Genomic DNA, 15,737 nt, shown 5'->3' on the forward strand with positions numbered 1-15,737 from the left:
CTTCAGCTTGACGGCATCCCTCACCATTGGTGTTGGATGCCGTGGGTCGTGACCGAAAGAACAAGATCCCGGATACAAGCGGCCGAAATGAGTTTTCTCCGCAGGGTGTCCGGGCTCTCCCTTAGAGATAGGGTGAGAACCTCTGTCATCTGGGAGGATCTCAAAGTAGAGCCGCTGCTCCTCCACATCAAGAGGAGCCAGATGAGGTGGCTGGGGCATCTGATTCGTATGCCTCCCGGACGCCTCCCTGGTGAGGTGTTCCGGGCATGTCCCACCGGGAGGAAACCCCGGGGACGACCCGGGACACGCTGGAGAGACTATGTCTTTCGGCTGGCCTGAGAACGCCTCGGGATCCCCCCGGAAGAGCTGGATGAAGTGGCTGGGGAGAGGGAAGTCTGGGCGTCCCTGCTAAAGCTACTGCCCCCGCGACTCGACCTTGGAAAAGCGGTAGAAAATGGATGGATGGATGGATGGATGGATGGACAACTGCAACATTCCCAACAGCTCACTGAGACACATTTTCGTATAAAAAGCAGGAACACAAAAGATCTATTTGGTTCTTTGATTTCACACTTGATGGGCAGGCACTCCAGCGACCCAACTATTTGTATACAATGGGCTCTGTTTTTTTGTTTTTGTTTATAAATGCAACAAAAAAACAATACCATGGACAGTGATGTTTTCCCATGTTCACGTTGTCATCCAAATACAAGAGCGATTTGACAACCACAGATTTCCCAGGGATATTGAACTCACTCATGATTATGTTATATGATTATATTTATAATTTATAATGTACCTGTGGATGAAAAAGCAAAGCTTGTGGCCAAAATGTTTGCAAGCGGTACGTACCACACCGGTTACATTTAAATGAATGGGAGCGAGCGAGACCCTTTAAAATATCCACACTCACTGTTATTCTTGCCCACGTCCTCTTTCTGTAGAAACCTGCTTCTTCCTTTCTATCTAACTCAGGCTGGCAGAGGAGAGGGAGGGGGGTCAAAACTGTGTGTTGCTGAACTGAAGGACAGACGGAGCACTTTTGCGATGCTGGTTCTGCTGTTGAACCCCACGGAGGGGTCGTGGGCTTATCGACGAAAAATCAAAAATGTGGCGTGCCCACTTGAAAACCCTGAAGCCTCAAGGTCTAAAAACATACAGCTCTGGCCTCAGTTGAACAACATCTGAAGGGAGCGACTTCTGTGGCGGCCACCCCACATGGAGAGCAGGAGAAGACTCCTGCCAATATGGTTTAATAAATGTGATAAAATACTGTATGTGCAGCATCAAGCACCTATACAGGTTCGCTGTTCAGGAGGTCCATATATAGTATCCAGTCGCTCAATGTGCAGGGCTGAGTCACCGACTGTCTTTGTTTTTATTTTTTATTTTTTGCAATGGTCCGGACCAATCCGCATCACGCAGCGTGCGGCAGGCCTAAGCTTTTTTCATGCTTCTTTATGGATCTGAAGTAGATAGCCTGTACATTAACCATGTGTGTCTGTCTTTATTTACTAATAATGCCAAACACTGATATAAAATAAAAATGTTGGATATTTTCTACTTAAATAAGTGGATATCTTCATACTAACATTAATACAATACCACATGCATATTCTATCATGAACCAGGATTGTTTGTTGATAACCTAAATCTAACGTAACCACAATGTTAGGGAGAATATTGATTCACAGTTTATCTTCATACCCGTGGATGTAAGAAAAGGCAGACATTAAAGCCTTCCTCTAATTTGCAGCTCGGTGCTTTGGAGGAGGACTTATAAAGAAGATACACGTCTGTGATGGTTTGTTTGGTTAGTCCTGTAAACACGACATGTAAACTAATGCAATTTTTCAAAACTGGAAAAGACAGAGCCGTATTTCAGCAAAAAGGGAGATTACGTGCAAAGGAAACATTAGTCAATTTTACATTTTACATACAGTAATACAGCAGACAAAACATATCAGTTGCTTTCATTTACCTGTATGCTTTTTCATGTTTATCCTAGGTTTTCAAACTCAAGCACTTACACTGGATTGTAAGAGGAACGTGGTGTCAATGTGTCATAAAGCCAAGGTTCAAAATTAAGTGCAGGAGTCCACTTATACTACCTTGATGCTTAAAAGAATATCACACACAATGCCATGCCACTGGTGAATTTAATAACGTAAAAAGAAATTGCATCAAAGCGAATCTAATATTTATATGCATAATATACTGTATAAAGAACAGAACAGAAATGGGAAATTAGACTTAATTAAAATTGAATGGACATTTAATTTTTTTCTTTTTTTCAATATTCTGTAATTGTTTCATTGTACAGATATTTTTTTTTATTTTATCAAATGAATTGAAAATGATCCAAAAAGAAACCTAAAAAAGTTCCATTAACGTAAACATTTACAAATGTTTTTTTTTGCGAGAAAGGTGACTTCTGAGGTGGCCAGAGAAAGTTGTTTTTTGGCCCGAGGCCGTCGTTCTTGTCCTGTCAGCCTGAATGGGAAAGACACCTGAAAAGTGACGTGTCACATCCTGGGGGATACTCGTCCAGCTAGAAGCGCTGATTAACAATTTAAACGACATCTCCTTCGTAACCGGAGACAGAGTTCACAAAGTTGACGTGGTGGAAGGCAAACACATTTGCACATAATTCCCATAATGTCTTATTGTGCTTTTACGATAACCTATTTCTTCCTGTAGTCATCATATTCCTCATCACTGTCGCTTTCATCTCTGATCACTAAGCACGCAGCAGATTGCTTCCAAAGTGCAGCAAAACATGGCGGGATTGGCCTGCTGGAGAGTCCTAACAGCATGCTAATGATGACACTTGTTGCCTTGGCAACCAGATGTCTTGTGAGATACTGCTGTTGTTTTTCCAACAACAAGCTGAATCACAAATTGTTAGCCGGGATGACTGCATTTGTTCCTTCTTCATTTCATGTTTTGTTAAACATCCCTTCATTCTTCTTGATATTAATTCTGCGTTTTTAATGCTTCCAACAGTTTGGGGGAAGACTTTGTCCCGTCTTTGCCCCAGTGCACAAAGCAAGGTCATTTATGGCATGCTTGGGTGGGTTTATGTGGAACAACACAGTCAAACACCTATGGGTTAAAGTAGAACAGTGATTCTGTGTGAGGTACGTGTACACCAAGGGGTATGCAGGCTCCCTCTAGTGGTATGCAAAAAAATGTTGCTGCATAATGTTATTAAAATGGCTTCAACTTTTTTTTGTATTTATTCTTTTTTTAATCTAGTGCAGAACCCTTGTTAAATATAGTTAAGTTGTATTTACATTTTATGAACAATACATTTGCATTTAATCTTTAAGCATGAAACATTTATCCATCCAGTTCCTATACTGCTTATCCTGTTCGGGGTAGCGGGAAACTGAAGCCTATCCCAGCTGGTCTTTGAGCAAAAGGCGGTCTAGTCCATTTCAGGGCACATATAGAGACAGACAATCGTTCACAGTAACATTCACACCCTCACTGAGTGGGAACTGAACCCATGCTGCCTGCACCAAAGTCAGACACATTTACCACTACATCATCAGTGACGGACATTAAACATTTATGTAGGTATAATTTTTATTTCACTTTTGTGCAATAGGACAGTTCAAGGGCACACGAAAGCACGCTCAGTTACCGCATAAGTTTTGTTTTTATAGTTAATTGTTTTATATTTTTCCATACAAATATTAACTATAATTACAACTTCATTACTGTGTTAGTTTCGGTTCATATTAGGCTACAGCCCGGTATAAGAGTATGTTGTTTGGCGGCACAAGGCACGCTCAGTTATTGCTGTCCTTACGGTATTTCATTTGTATTGTATTGTATATGTATGGCCTAGAAGTGGTTTTCATACAGTGCAAATATTTACTCTAATTATGACTTCACTGCATTATTTTTTTTTTAAACCATTTTCACGTCCTTTAGAAAAAAATAAATAAATAAAATAAGTTATCTGTAGTAGTTGTCATTAGAGGGAGCCGGTCCATGTGGTAATGGGAGAGAATGACAACCAAAGTGTGCAGACGCAGACAGCCTCGTAGCGCTCGTCTACAAAATTACAAACACCCAGTCTTACCCGCCTCCTCGCAGAGTCACGGCAAGCGCAGCTCTGGACTTGCGCTAGTCACAAAAATAGATCTCTCAGTCTCTGACTCCATTTTTCCGTTTTCTTCTTATCTTTCAGTTGGCGTCATGGGACTCTACCCGAGGTCTAAACGGAAGCTTAAAGGAGAGCCGCATCGAGAGCGGGATGCAGGGTGTGACGCTCAAGATCGTCACATTGCTGGTGAGTCGGATTTCCAGTGACAATTTGAGTTGTAGCATATAGACAGTGGCCACAACATTGCCACCACGACCTCATGGCTCGATTTTTGTTCTCGTATGTAAAGTGTGAGACCTCACATGTATTTTACATCAAGAGCTGTGTGCCTTCCTCTTTTATTGGATCGCTATAAATCGCATCGCTAGTGGTTTGCATGTGTGCTTCACAGTTGAGTGATTCTTGACTGGGACCTTCTCCCACATTCCAAAAAAACTGTAAATAGTCCATAGGTGTGAATGTGAGCGTAAATGACTGTATCTGTATTTGTGCCGTGCGATTTGGTCGGCGCCCAGTCTGAAGTGTACCCCACTTCTTTCGGCCAAAGTCAGCATGAATGGGCTGCAGCTCACTTGCAACTTTCAAGAGGACAAGTTGCATAGAAAATAAATGGATAGATTATGGAGGCAAACCTAATATTGTGGCCAGTTGTATGCATGTACTGCATGTAGAAATCAAAATCATATCAATCAGTCAATAGAAATTTTGGTTTTAACATGTAGAGTCTTTAATGACTCTAACATGCATGTTTTTGGAATGTGGGATGAGTACGTCACACAGGAGGGCCTGGTTTAGAAAGTATACCTCTCGACAGGGAGGCAGACGTGCTAACCACTAGTGTCCCATGCTGGTGTTTCGTTTTTCCTTCTTCCCCATTTATGAAAAAAACACTGTATTTTGATGATGATGACAAACAATGGCTTCATTTTAGCATTAGGCTGCTACATAACAAAGAAATCCAACGTCCAATATAGACCTAAAAAGTACACCACTCTGCTCCGACTAGTCCACTAATGGCTTCAAATAACTACCATTAGGCTTGCCTAGCTGGAGGCGGGGTGGGCTGAGCACCTTGCTAACTGTCAAGAGGTTGTCAGCATGAGTTTAGCCAAATGTACCGCCGTCCAGTCAACAACCGCTGCGCCTTAGTCTTCAGTACTGTTCAGGCACAGAACTGGTGCTGCATAGGTGTTTATAGCCACAGCTGCTCTATGTATGGATATGAGAACTGCTGGGTTCTGGCCAGGAAGGGGATTACAAATTAGTCTACTGCACAAATGTTTGCCTCTGTCTTTTTTTTTTGTGTCTGGCTTTGCATATTGTCGCTGTCTGTCGGAAGCCTTGTGTCTTCAAAGCCACTTTTTCAGGAAATCTTTCAAGTATTATACCTTGTATTTCAATCGTACGTCTTTCCATTTCTGGCCGACATCACAATGATGCTGTCATTGATTAGAATGTTACAGACACAGTCACGACCGTCAGCTGTGCCCATCAGAGTCCCCCGACTTGAGAAAAGGCTCCAATAGTTAACCAAAGCTAACGACTGTGGTTATCTCATCTTCCCAAACTCTATTTCATAGGGCTAAAATCCATGAGTGATGCAATACAAAATGAGCTGACTATGCTGTCAATAGGCAGAAATTAATCTGCATGCAAATTTACCTTCAATTACAGCTTTGGCAAAACAGGCTTACTCAAGTATCTAACCTATTTTCACTCGTTATTGTCCAAGGAGGATTTCATACTCGTTGCAACTTTCAACTTGATGAGCTATAATGCAGTAAGGCTCTTGTGGGGTGAGGAAAAAGTGAGTTACTACACCCCTTGGGCAGTTGAAAAGTCCAATAGAGTGAAGTGATTTGCTCGCAAAGCTATTTTGAACACTTTAGATTGGTCAATAATTTGTTTAAAAAAAAAAAAAAAAAAAGGACTATGTGCAGACTGACCAAAAACATTGACTATAATATGAAATTGACCAAATTTGGACACAGGACGTGTCCGCCCAACAGCGTATCACGCCGTTTCTAGAAACGATAGGTTTTAGCTTCAAATATTAGAGAAATGAAGGTGTTCTATTTTATTTGTTTTTGTTGGTTGGTTTGTTTTTTTTTTTTTTAGCTCCAGAGAGGGCAGGAAGAGGTCACTTCTCTCTCATGCACAGTGATAAAACTTGTATGCTGAAAGACAAATATCCACAGTTTTTTTTAACCAGTCGTGGCATAAGGCAAAAAAAAGAAAGAAAAAATGTGCACAAGACAATGGCAGCAAAAGACTGCAAATGGGCAGAACATGGCAAAAGAACATTACATTCTACAATCACTCTCTTGCAAGTCACCGGGTTCTTGCCTGAGTTGGGAGAGGTCACAGGAATGGACTCTGTGTCCTACTGGTTGCAAGGTTTTTTTTTTAAGTGAGGGGAATGGCGAACAAACAAAGGCCAAAACCGCTGGAAACGTGTAGACGGTGTGACAAAGCTCGGCCACTTGTCGCCTGAGAGGGCTTTTAGAGATCTTTTCCCGCACGAATTCGGGCCGTTGGGAAACCCTTCAAAGTCAGTTTGCCCTACGCTAACGCCTCCTCCTCCCACTCACTGCACTTTCTCCTCCTCTTCATGCATGGTTTGCCCCCTCACTGTATTTATTCACATAAGTTCAGCTCAGCACTGTCTACTTTATCACGCCATAGGCCCCGGCGAACCCAACCTCCCTACTTCTCCTGCCTCCTTCGACTCTCTTTTAGTCCACCTCTAATTCCACTCTGACACTTCATAAAGACAGACAACGGGCTGCGGCAAATTTTAAAAAAGGTCAATTTCCCTTGTCAACATGTCTCCATTGGAGCTTAATTCTAATGCCTTAACCTCTTGGCCATCCTGGTATGTAACAGCAGAAGTAAACTCTTTGTATTTCACAGTGTGAAATTGTGACTAATCAATTGCCACCAGTGTGTTTTGCACGAACCTACACCTCTCTACCACACTACTGAGATCAGCACCACAATGACAGGATGCTAAAAATTGTGTCACATTGTGTCTTCGGAGCTTTGACAATGGAAATGCTAAAAATAATAATAATAATAAATGAATAAAAATGCAGACATGTTTTACAGTAATATTGGTTTTAGTATGAGCAAAAGGACACAGGCTACTCAACTCAGCAGTCTACTAATTTATGTACTACTAATGGAGAATCCATGTGAGTTCTACCAGCCAGTCAGTTGAATGTCATCATAATAATTAAGCAGTTCCAGAGAGGGCGGCACGGTGGACGACTGGTTAGAGCGTCAGCCTCACAGTTGTGATGACCGGGGTTCAATCCCCGGCCCCGCCTGTGTGGAGTTTGCATGTTCTCCCCGTGCCTGCCTGGGTTTTCTCCGGGCACTCCGGTTTCCTCCCACATCCCAAAAACACGCATGGTAGGTTAATTGACAACTCTAAATTGCCCGTAGGTGTGAATGTGAGTGTGAAGGGTTGTTTGTTTGTATGTGCCCTGCGATTGGCTGGCAACCAGTTCAGGGTGTACCCCGCCTCCTTCCCGATGATAGCTGGGATAGGCTCCAGCACGCCCGCGACCCTAGTGAGAATATGGATGGATGGACAGTTCCAGATAGCATGACTATTAACAGGCAGGCCCTTGCACCCTTTTAACGGCGAGTCTTCGAACTGATCAATACATTTTGACACCCTACCCCGTCCTTAAAATGTCATTGGCAATTAGCGTTGCCAATCTGTCTAGGACATCTGCTTCTGTTTGGGGTTTATTGGGGTGAATTCCCAAGTCAAAAATATGGCTGCTTTGAACCAAAATGGCTGAATTTCTGTTACATTTTATGCAAGGTTCCTTGAGATGTTCCTTGTTATGATAGACATTTCCAACTAATTTCGCTTCAATCGGTTAACCTGGTGTCAGGAGCAAAAAAAATTCTCCTTTTTCTTTAACTTTGAGAATGTGACAGACCTAGAATTCGCCCCCCCCAAGTGGCCGACTTGCTGTTCAATTTCATCGGTTCTTGATTTTTTTTGTGCGTCCTTTTATGATAAATATCATGCTGACAAACAAAACAAATATGTTAACAGGAAGAGCCTTTCGTGATGGTAGCAGAGAACATTCTGGGCCAGCCCAAGAGATACAAGGGCTTTTCCGTTGATGTATTGGATGCCCTGGCCAAGATCCTGGGATTTAAGTATGACATCTACCAAGTTGGAGATGGCAAGTACGGCTCGACGCTCCCTAATGGCTCCTGGAACGGAATGATTGGAGAACTCATTGGCAAGGTCAGTGCAATGTCTTTTGCAAATCAGGCAACCAGTCTCAAGATTGAGATCCAAATGATTTCTCTGGCAGCGAGGCAACATTTTCTTGTTTTAAAGAGTCCAATTACAGAGTTCGCCATAATGGAAGAAAAACAGAAAAAGCATTACTTGGCCCAAAAGCTTTTATCTGCGAATCAGTCTGTCAGATTCATACCTGGAAGTAGAAGAACACATCTGAGAACATGACGGTGAATCATAATATTCATTTAGCTCCATCCTTAATGGAGTGACAGGTTATTTTCTCATCCCATTGATGGAAAACAACTCGCTGGGATTTTTTATTCTTATATATTGAAGCTTTCGTTTTGTCTTTTAGCAGATGGCTGCATGAAACATTTCTACTTCATAACAGTCCTGACCTAATTAAGACCACCGGTTGGCTTTCACTGAAATGATCACTCCGCAGACACTGGCGAGAAAAGCTGCCTGAATATAAAAAAAATCTAAAAATTTTCATAAAAGCAGGGCCCAGACACTATGAATTAGACATTATTATTAATATTATTGTTATTATTATTATTGGTGGCAGGTAGTAGTAGTTGCAGTGGCAGCAGTAATCTTGTGAATTCTATTTAACAGAGGGCGGACGTTGCCGTGTCAGCCATCACCATCACCCCAGAGCGTGAACGCGTGGTGGACTTCAGCAAGCGCTACCTGGACTACTCAGTGGGCATCCTGATGCGCAAGTCAGAAGAAAAGATCAACATTTTCTCCCTGCTGGCGCCGTTCGACCTTGCCGTTTGGGCCTGCATCGCCGCCGCCATCCCGGTGGTGGGCGTCATGATCTTTCTGCTCAGGCGCATCCAGGCCATCCGATGCCAGAAAAACGCGGGCGGCCACCCGCAGCCATCACCCTCCACGTCGCTGCAGAGCGCCATCTGGATCGTCTATGGTGCTTTTGTCCAACAAGGTAAGTGAACAAGAATTTTGAAGCTATTCCTTTATGGTCAAATTTGTGCATAATGTGGCTTTAAATCCAAAAAAGAAGTAAGGCCTAAAACGTGAAATTATACAACAGAGCTGTAGAACAAACAACGCAACATTAGAGGTGTCCTGGCTGGTCAGCCTAGATCGTACACTACAAAAGTAGGCGATCTAGCATTGCCAGGTTGTACTGATAGAGACACTATTTACAGTATTATACTTATTAAAAGCTCGAGTGTCATCAACATGGTTTTGAAGTACTATTTTCACATATTAGATAGGAGTCTGAAACACTTTCTGTTATTAAACAGAGCAGAAAAGGTGAATAATGAACAAATCAATTAGAATACATTTATTGAAGAGCCCTTGGTGATTGAGTCATCCGTCATTGAAATAAGTGCACACCCTTGCATTTTTCTAAAGGTGTCCTCGTCAAGGACGCCGTCCCATCTTTACAGCTGGTAGAGATCCAGCTACGTCCGATTTGGACAAACGACTATTCCGGCAACTGAGCAGCATCCATCATCGAGTGGCACGTCGCCCACGAGCCAAAAGAACATGAATTTTGTTATTTTTTTTCTTGTCCTGTCCTGGCTTTGACTCCCAACGTTGCCAGTTTTAGTCTTTGTCAAGCAGACTGTTTCTCTTCCGGGAAGATGCGGTTCGCTTTGATATAGATACGGGAGCTGATGTATTGTGGCTTTGTTAGACAGCATGAACTCGGCTACAGCATCAGCCGTGATTTAGGAATGATATGTCAACATTTGGCTGGGTTTTGAAACCCTTCTCTAAAGGAGACATTAAGGATTTTATTTTTTTATAATTCCAAACATTTCCCAATAACATGTCTTTGGCATCCTTTTTCAAAATACCCCAAGGATCAAGAATTAGAACATACTTTACAGCAGGTGTGTGCAAAGTATGGCCGTCATTCTTCGTTCTTTAATCCAAGCCAGTGAGAATGTATATAATGGATTCTGTAATATTTGTCGAATTCATTTAGCATTTTTTAAACATTGGCTAGTTTAATATATTTATCATTCATTGTGTTATATCAGTTAGAGCGTCAGCCTCACAGTTCTGAGGACCAGGGTTGAAATCCCAACCTCCTTGTGTGAAGTTTGCATGTTCTCCCCGTGCCTCCGTGGGTTTTCTACGGGTACTTCGGTTTCCTCCCACATCCCAAAAACATACGCGTGGTAGGTTAATTGAAGACTAATTGAAGAAATTGCCTGTTGGTGTGAATGTGAGTGCGAATGGCTGTTTGTTTCTATGTGCCCTGCGATTGGCTGGCAACCAGTTCAGGGTGTACACCGCCTCTCGCCCGAAGATAGCTGGGCTAGGCTCCAGCACGCCCGCGACCCTAGTGAGGATAAGCGGTATAGAAAATGGATGGATGGATGAAGTATATCATTTATCTTATTAAATAATTGGTAATTGTATTTGTAACTAATCAAAAATTGTAACATAAACAATTTTATAAGTAACTTTTAATTAAAATAATTGGTTCATTCATTAATTAGAAATAACAGTAAAATGAAAATGTTTAAATGCATTGCATTTTTGATTACATTTATTAAATGAATGTGTGGTATGTTTTGTAAAGACAATAAAAGCATTTTAACTCATGGAGGCAGCTGTTTATGCAGTAAACTTTGTACAGTATGTAACGAATGGACACTTCACCAAAAACAATTAATTCCAAACTTAATGGATGGGCAGGCACTCCCAGTTATTTGTTTAGACACAATGAAAAGTCACTTCTCCAGTAATATTTCCCCTTTAATTTTGAGATGGGAAATCATCTTGCGCAGCAAGTGGAAACAAGCAAACATGGTTTTGCTTCTGATGACAAAGTTTTATGTTTATTTGGAAGAGGGAGACGAACCACTGCACTAGATCCACTTGACTTTCACGATGCACATTTCACATTCGATGACCTTTAAAGATCACTCAAAAGCGTGTATAATAAAAGTGACGGATGCCCGAGCGCCGCCCGTCTGACAAGGCGTTCACTTCCGTCCCGAGGCCGCAGCTGTCGACGGTGACACACTCAGCCAAATACACTCTCATCTCATCATTTTCCACTCGCGCCAGCTTCCTCGTGGCATTTCTACAGCCCAACTTTTTTTTTTTCTTTCTTTCAAAAACTCAAATTTATCCTGACATTTCTCTCGAATACTTCATAAGCTCTTTTTGATTTCATATTGAGAGAGCGGGAGAGTCAGACATGTGCAAAACTAATGTGATGAACTGATCTTCTTCAAAAAGCCAAAAGACATGGAAGGAAGAAAGTTGGAGGAAGAAAGACCACTATTAATGAAGACTTAACTCTTTGGTAAAAACTTTGAGGTGTAGGTTGTAATATATGATACGATTTTCTGATGGTTTAATTTCTATTAAATCTATTAAACTGGAAATATGCATACGGATTATTAACATCTTAACCAATTTTTAAACTATGAGAGACCACCCCACGCATGAAGAGAAAAACATTGGCATGATCTTACAACTCTTATCGTGTGTGGTGTACTCAGAATTGCCGACATAGCACGCCACACGCATGAGCATATCTCCGCAGACAATCGCGAGTCTCCTCCGCTTAACTTACTGTCGGTCATCGTACCAAAACTGATCTGTGAGAGGCAGCACAGTGCCACAGGATATCCAGACTGCCACAAAATACACAGAAGAAGAAAGAGTTCCTAACTGGCCATCGTTCGGTTTCACATCACAATCAAGGAGCCCGACTTGGAGTTCAGCATTTACGATTGTCAGCCCTGACAGTTTTCCGAGCAGATTGGAGAGGAAGAATCACTAACACACCGCATACTACAGGATAATCTCTCAGGTTAATCATTTGAACACATTCAATAATCTCGTCTTTTTTTACTCACTTTGATCAGAATGGGGCAATTGGGCTAGAATTAGGACAGATTATCGGTATGTGAGTACCCCAATACCACAATAAAACAAGAAAAACTAAAGCAAATGGTCTCCTATGGTGGGGGTGTTCCAAAAGTGATACATTTACAGTATAGTGGTGCCTGGTAGGTAAATTGAATTGAAGCAAAAAGTGTGGCAAAAACAGTTTAATTCTTTACATTCTAATTATATGTCTTTACTATCTGTTTTTATAAAGTACAATATTCCAGCTTGCTATTTATTTTGTTAAAAACACATTGCAAAATTTTTGGTAGGTTTTTTTTTTTTTTTTTTTGGTCGGTGAGTCTGGAACAGATTAATGGCATTTCCATTCATTTCAATGCGGAAAGATGATTTGAGATAGGAGTGTTTTCAGTTAAGAGTGTGGTGACGGAACTAATTAAACTCGTATGTCAAGGCACCCGTGTAATTGTAATAAATAAAGGTCATGTCAGACAAGAACCCCTATTTTGAATGAGCCATAGCTAATGTCAAACTTTGATCATTTCCCTGTCAAAGGAAGTATTGTATCATATTGTTTTACATGTAAGCAAAAACCCTATTTATTTTGAAGGATCACATGGTGTGCACGATAACTGAGGGGAATAGCAAGTAAGTCGACGTTCCTGTGCTGTTGCTATTGCTCTTCAAACTACCACAAATAATAATAATAATAATTTGTTTTTTTTTTTACTTTATAAGCGAGAAACCCATTGATTTCGAATATGATGAAATAAGTAAATCAGTGGTTACCGTTTTGAAACGTTCAGACGTTATTGTCTCACATGCAAGCTAGAACCCGATTGATTTTCAATGCGAGATATGCTCGACATGATCATGTGCTGTGCATGTCTGCCCACACACAGGCAGCGACTCCATCCTCGGCTCGGTGGCCCTGCGTATCGTGATGGGAAGCTGGTGGCTGTTCACCCTCATCGTGTGCTCGTCCTACACGGCCAACCTGGCCGCCTACCTCACCGTGTCCCGTATGGACAACGCCATACGGTAAGACATTATTTTGATACCGTCAGCAGCTAGTGGCTCCCTTCTTGTGGATTGTTGAAATCTTTGCTGCATAAGACTGGATATACTCCTGTACATTAGGTATAACTGCACAGTTTGATGAGAACCCATATCAGTTAAAATACATCCGTTAAGCTATGTTCACACTGCAGGTCAATTCAGATTTTTGCCCCCAATGTCACATATCTGATTTTTTTTTCATGTGAACAGTCGAATTCCAATTTTATTTTCCTATCCAACCCAGGCCTCTTTCATACGCGGATATAAGTCAGATATGTATCCGATGCGAGTGCAGTAAGGACGCTCACGTTGCGCTTATCGAACCAGAAAATAGTCAGTGGTGGCAAAAAAGATGCTTTAGAACTGATAAATATGAGAAAATCTTTGTTCCGGTTGCACAAAATCTGAGCTCGATGGAGAGACCTACGCGAGTGTCTGTATTTACTTCCATAAACACAGCTCCTCGTGTTTGTGCGCATTTGTGTGTTTGTCTTGTCTTGCATATTTATGCCGCCAACTTGCTATAAATCATAATTGTATGAGCTCATGGAGAATGATAACAATGAAAAAATAACATGGCCTTGTCAAAATGTTCTCCCCGCTGTTCTGAGAAGTAACTGCTTTATAAATCATGTAGCTCATGTGGGATTATTTGCCAAAAACACACAGTAATCTTTGTGAACATAAAACAATCCCGGGAAGGTATTACATGTTTGTTTTGGAGAGGATTCAAGGGCAGGAAAGAACTGCAGGAAGAGAGAGGCTGAGGTGATGGGAGGGGAATCAATGTGACAGAATCAATGCAAAATATTCAGAAAAAAAGTAGTGGTAAATTTGATAGCAGCCCTGTCGTTTTGCAAAGGAAAAAAAACTCACAAACAAGATTAGTCAGCGAGCACCCTTGAAGTGAAAAACATTATAGAAAACAGAGCAAGTTCTCGCTGATTATATGATTTGTCAAAATGGACTTAAATGGGAGGTGGGAACCAACCATTTTTGGAGCGCCAAGAGACTTGTTAGGAAACGTTCCTCCCTTTTAAATCTGGTCTCTGATGCCTCACTAGCCTGATGAGCCTATGTTGCCCTTCGCCTCCCAGACGACGCGTGCAGTCCACGTGAAGGTTACAACGTTGAATCTTAAGACTTGGCAACATTGCAAACTGTGACCTTGCACTCCCTCGGCAGGAAGCTCAATTTTAAACTTTTCCACAAAGTCTAATGAATTGAGAGCTTTTTTCTATTCTCTTCAGTAAACACACCTCATACTTCGTAGAACCGATCGATAACCCCCAAATATTGTCTTTTCTGCTCTAGAAATGATGCCCATGTCTCACTTTTAAAGTCCAAACGAGGAGAAATCTAACAGACATTAGAAGCATCATATTTTACCCGGCCCATTTAACAAGACACAGTTTGCGACTCCCGTATAGTACAATTGGAAAACAGTAAAGCTCCTTTATGGGTCTATAAGTAGTCAATTCCTTATCTCCCTCAAGAGATACTGCTAAAAAGCACACTGGAGGGAATTTAGTGCCAAATATGTACAAAATATTTTACTTATGAGCATATTTCTCCATAAATCTAATAATTTAGCAAGTAATCTAATCGCGAAAGGCATAATTTTCCTTAAAGAAATATTATGCTGGGTTTTTTTTCACTATTTAAAACAGTTCCAAGGTATCGGTGAAATTATTCCCTCAAAATACCCCATGGATCGTTAATTATAATACGCTTTAGAATTTGCCCGTTTTGAGCGGGCATGCTGTGTCAAGCATTTGTTACCTTGAGCTTTGCAATTACAGAGGCATGACACAAACTCGAGAGGCCTTCGCCTCACCTAGCTAATTACGTCATGGGTGATTATTATGCAAATTAGCCCCACTGTAACCTCACAGTGGGGACGAAGAAGAGTTATGTGGTAGTCAAGTTCACACTTGATGGTTGGGCAGGCACTCGAGAGACACAACTGTTTGTATATAAGCCATAAAAGAATCAATTTTCCATAAAATTCCCCACTCAAAGAGTTTTAAGCAGAATATTGACAATAATTTGCATATTTTGGCCTTGGACAATGCAACATCTCCTTCTCTTAGAGAGAAAAATAATTGTTTTTATAACTTTATTATCCAACATAAAATTGCTTTTTATCTACAGTATTTACCTTTGTTTTTATTCTAGGTACATTATGGCTAATCATCAGAGACTGTTTTGAGGAGAAGAAGGAAAAGGCCTTTCTATCTGTGTAGCTTTTATCGTTGCTTTTTGTCTTCCCAAAGAGGGGCTTTCACCTGCCTTTTTTTCATTCCCCTCACCTTAGCTGGCGGCTCCAATTACTTACACAGTTGATTCATTTTAAATACATAGTTGTTCACTGCGGCTCAGCTCGCTACAGTTAAAAGAAAATGTGGTCAGATTTAAAAAAAAAAGTTTTCACTA

At 41.3% G+C, this 15,737-nt stretch overlaps 1 protein-coding gene across 7 annotated transcripts in view; it reads left to right on the top strand.

The window, feature by feature from the left end:
• The window catches only part of grid1a (glutamate receptor, ionotropic, delta 1a), a 325,765-nt gene that overhangs the window by 294,193 nt on the left and 15,835 nt on the right, over positions 1 to 15,737 (top strand). For all 7 annotated transcript variants that reach the window (XM_061788917.1, XM_061788916.1, XM_061788919.1 and 4 more), the window contains 4 exons: positions 4,202 to 4,303; positions 8,193 to 8,390; positions 9,009 to 9,339; positions 13,145 to 13,283. In XM_061788917.1, coding sequence (XP_061644901.1) covers positions 4,202 to 4,303; positions 8,193 to 8,390; positions 9,009 to 9,339; positions 13,145 to 13,283 — 770 coding nt within the window. The remainder of the gene's footprint in view (positions 1 to 4,201; positions 4,304 to 8,192; positions 8,391 to 9,008; positions 9,340 to 13,144; positions 13,284 to 15,737) is intronic.

Source organism: Phyllopteryx taeniolatus, chromosome 11 (assembly GCF_024500385.1).
Source record: "Phyllopteryx taeniolatus isolate TA_2022b chromosome 11, UOR_Ptae_1.2, whole genome shotgun sequence".
NCBI lineage: Eukaryota > Metazoa > Chordata > Actinopteri > Syngnathiformes > Syngnathidae > Phyllopteryx > Phyllopteryx taeniolatus.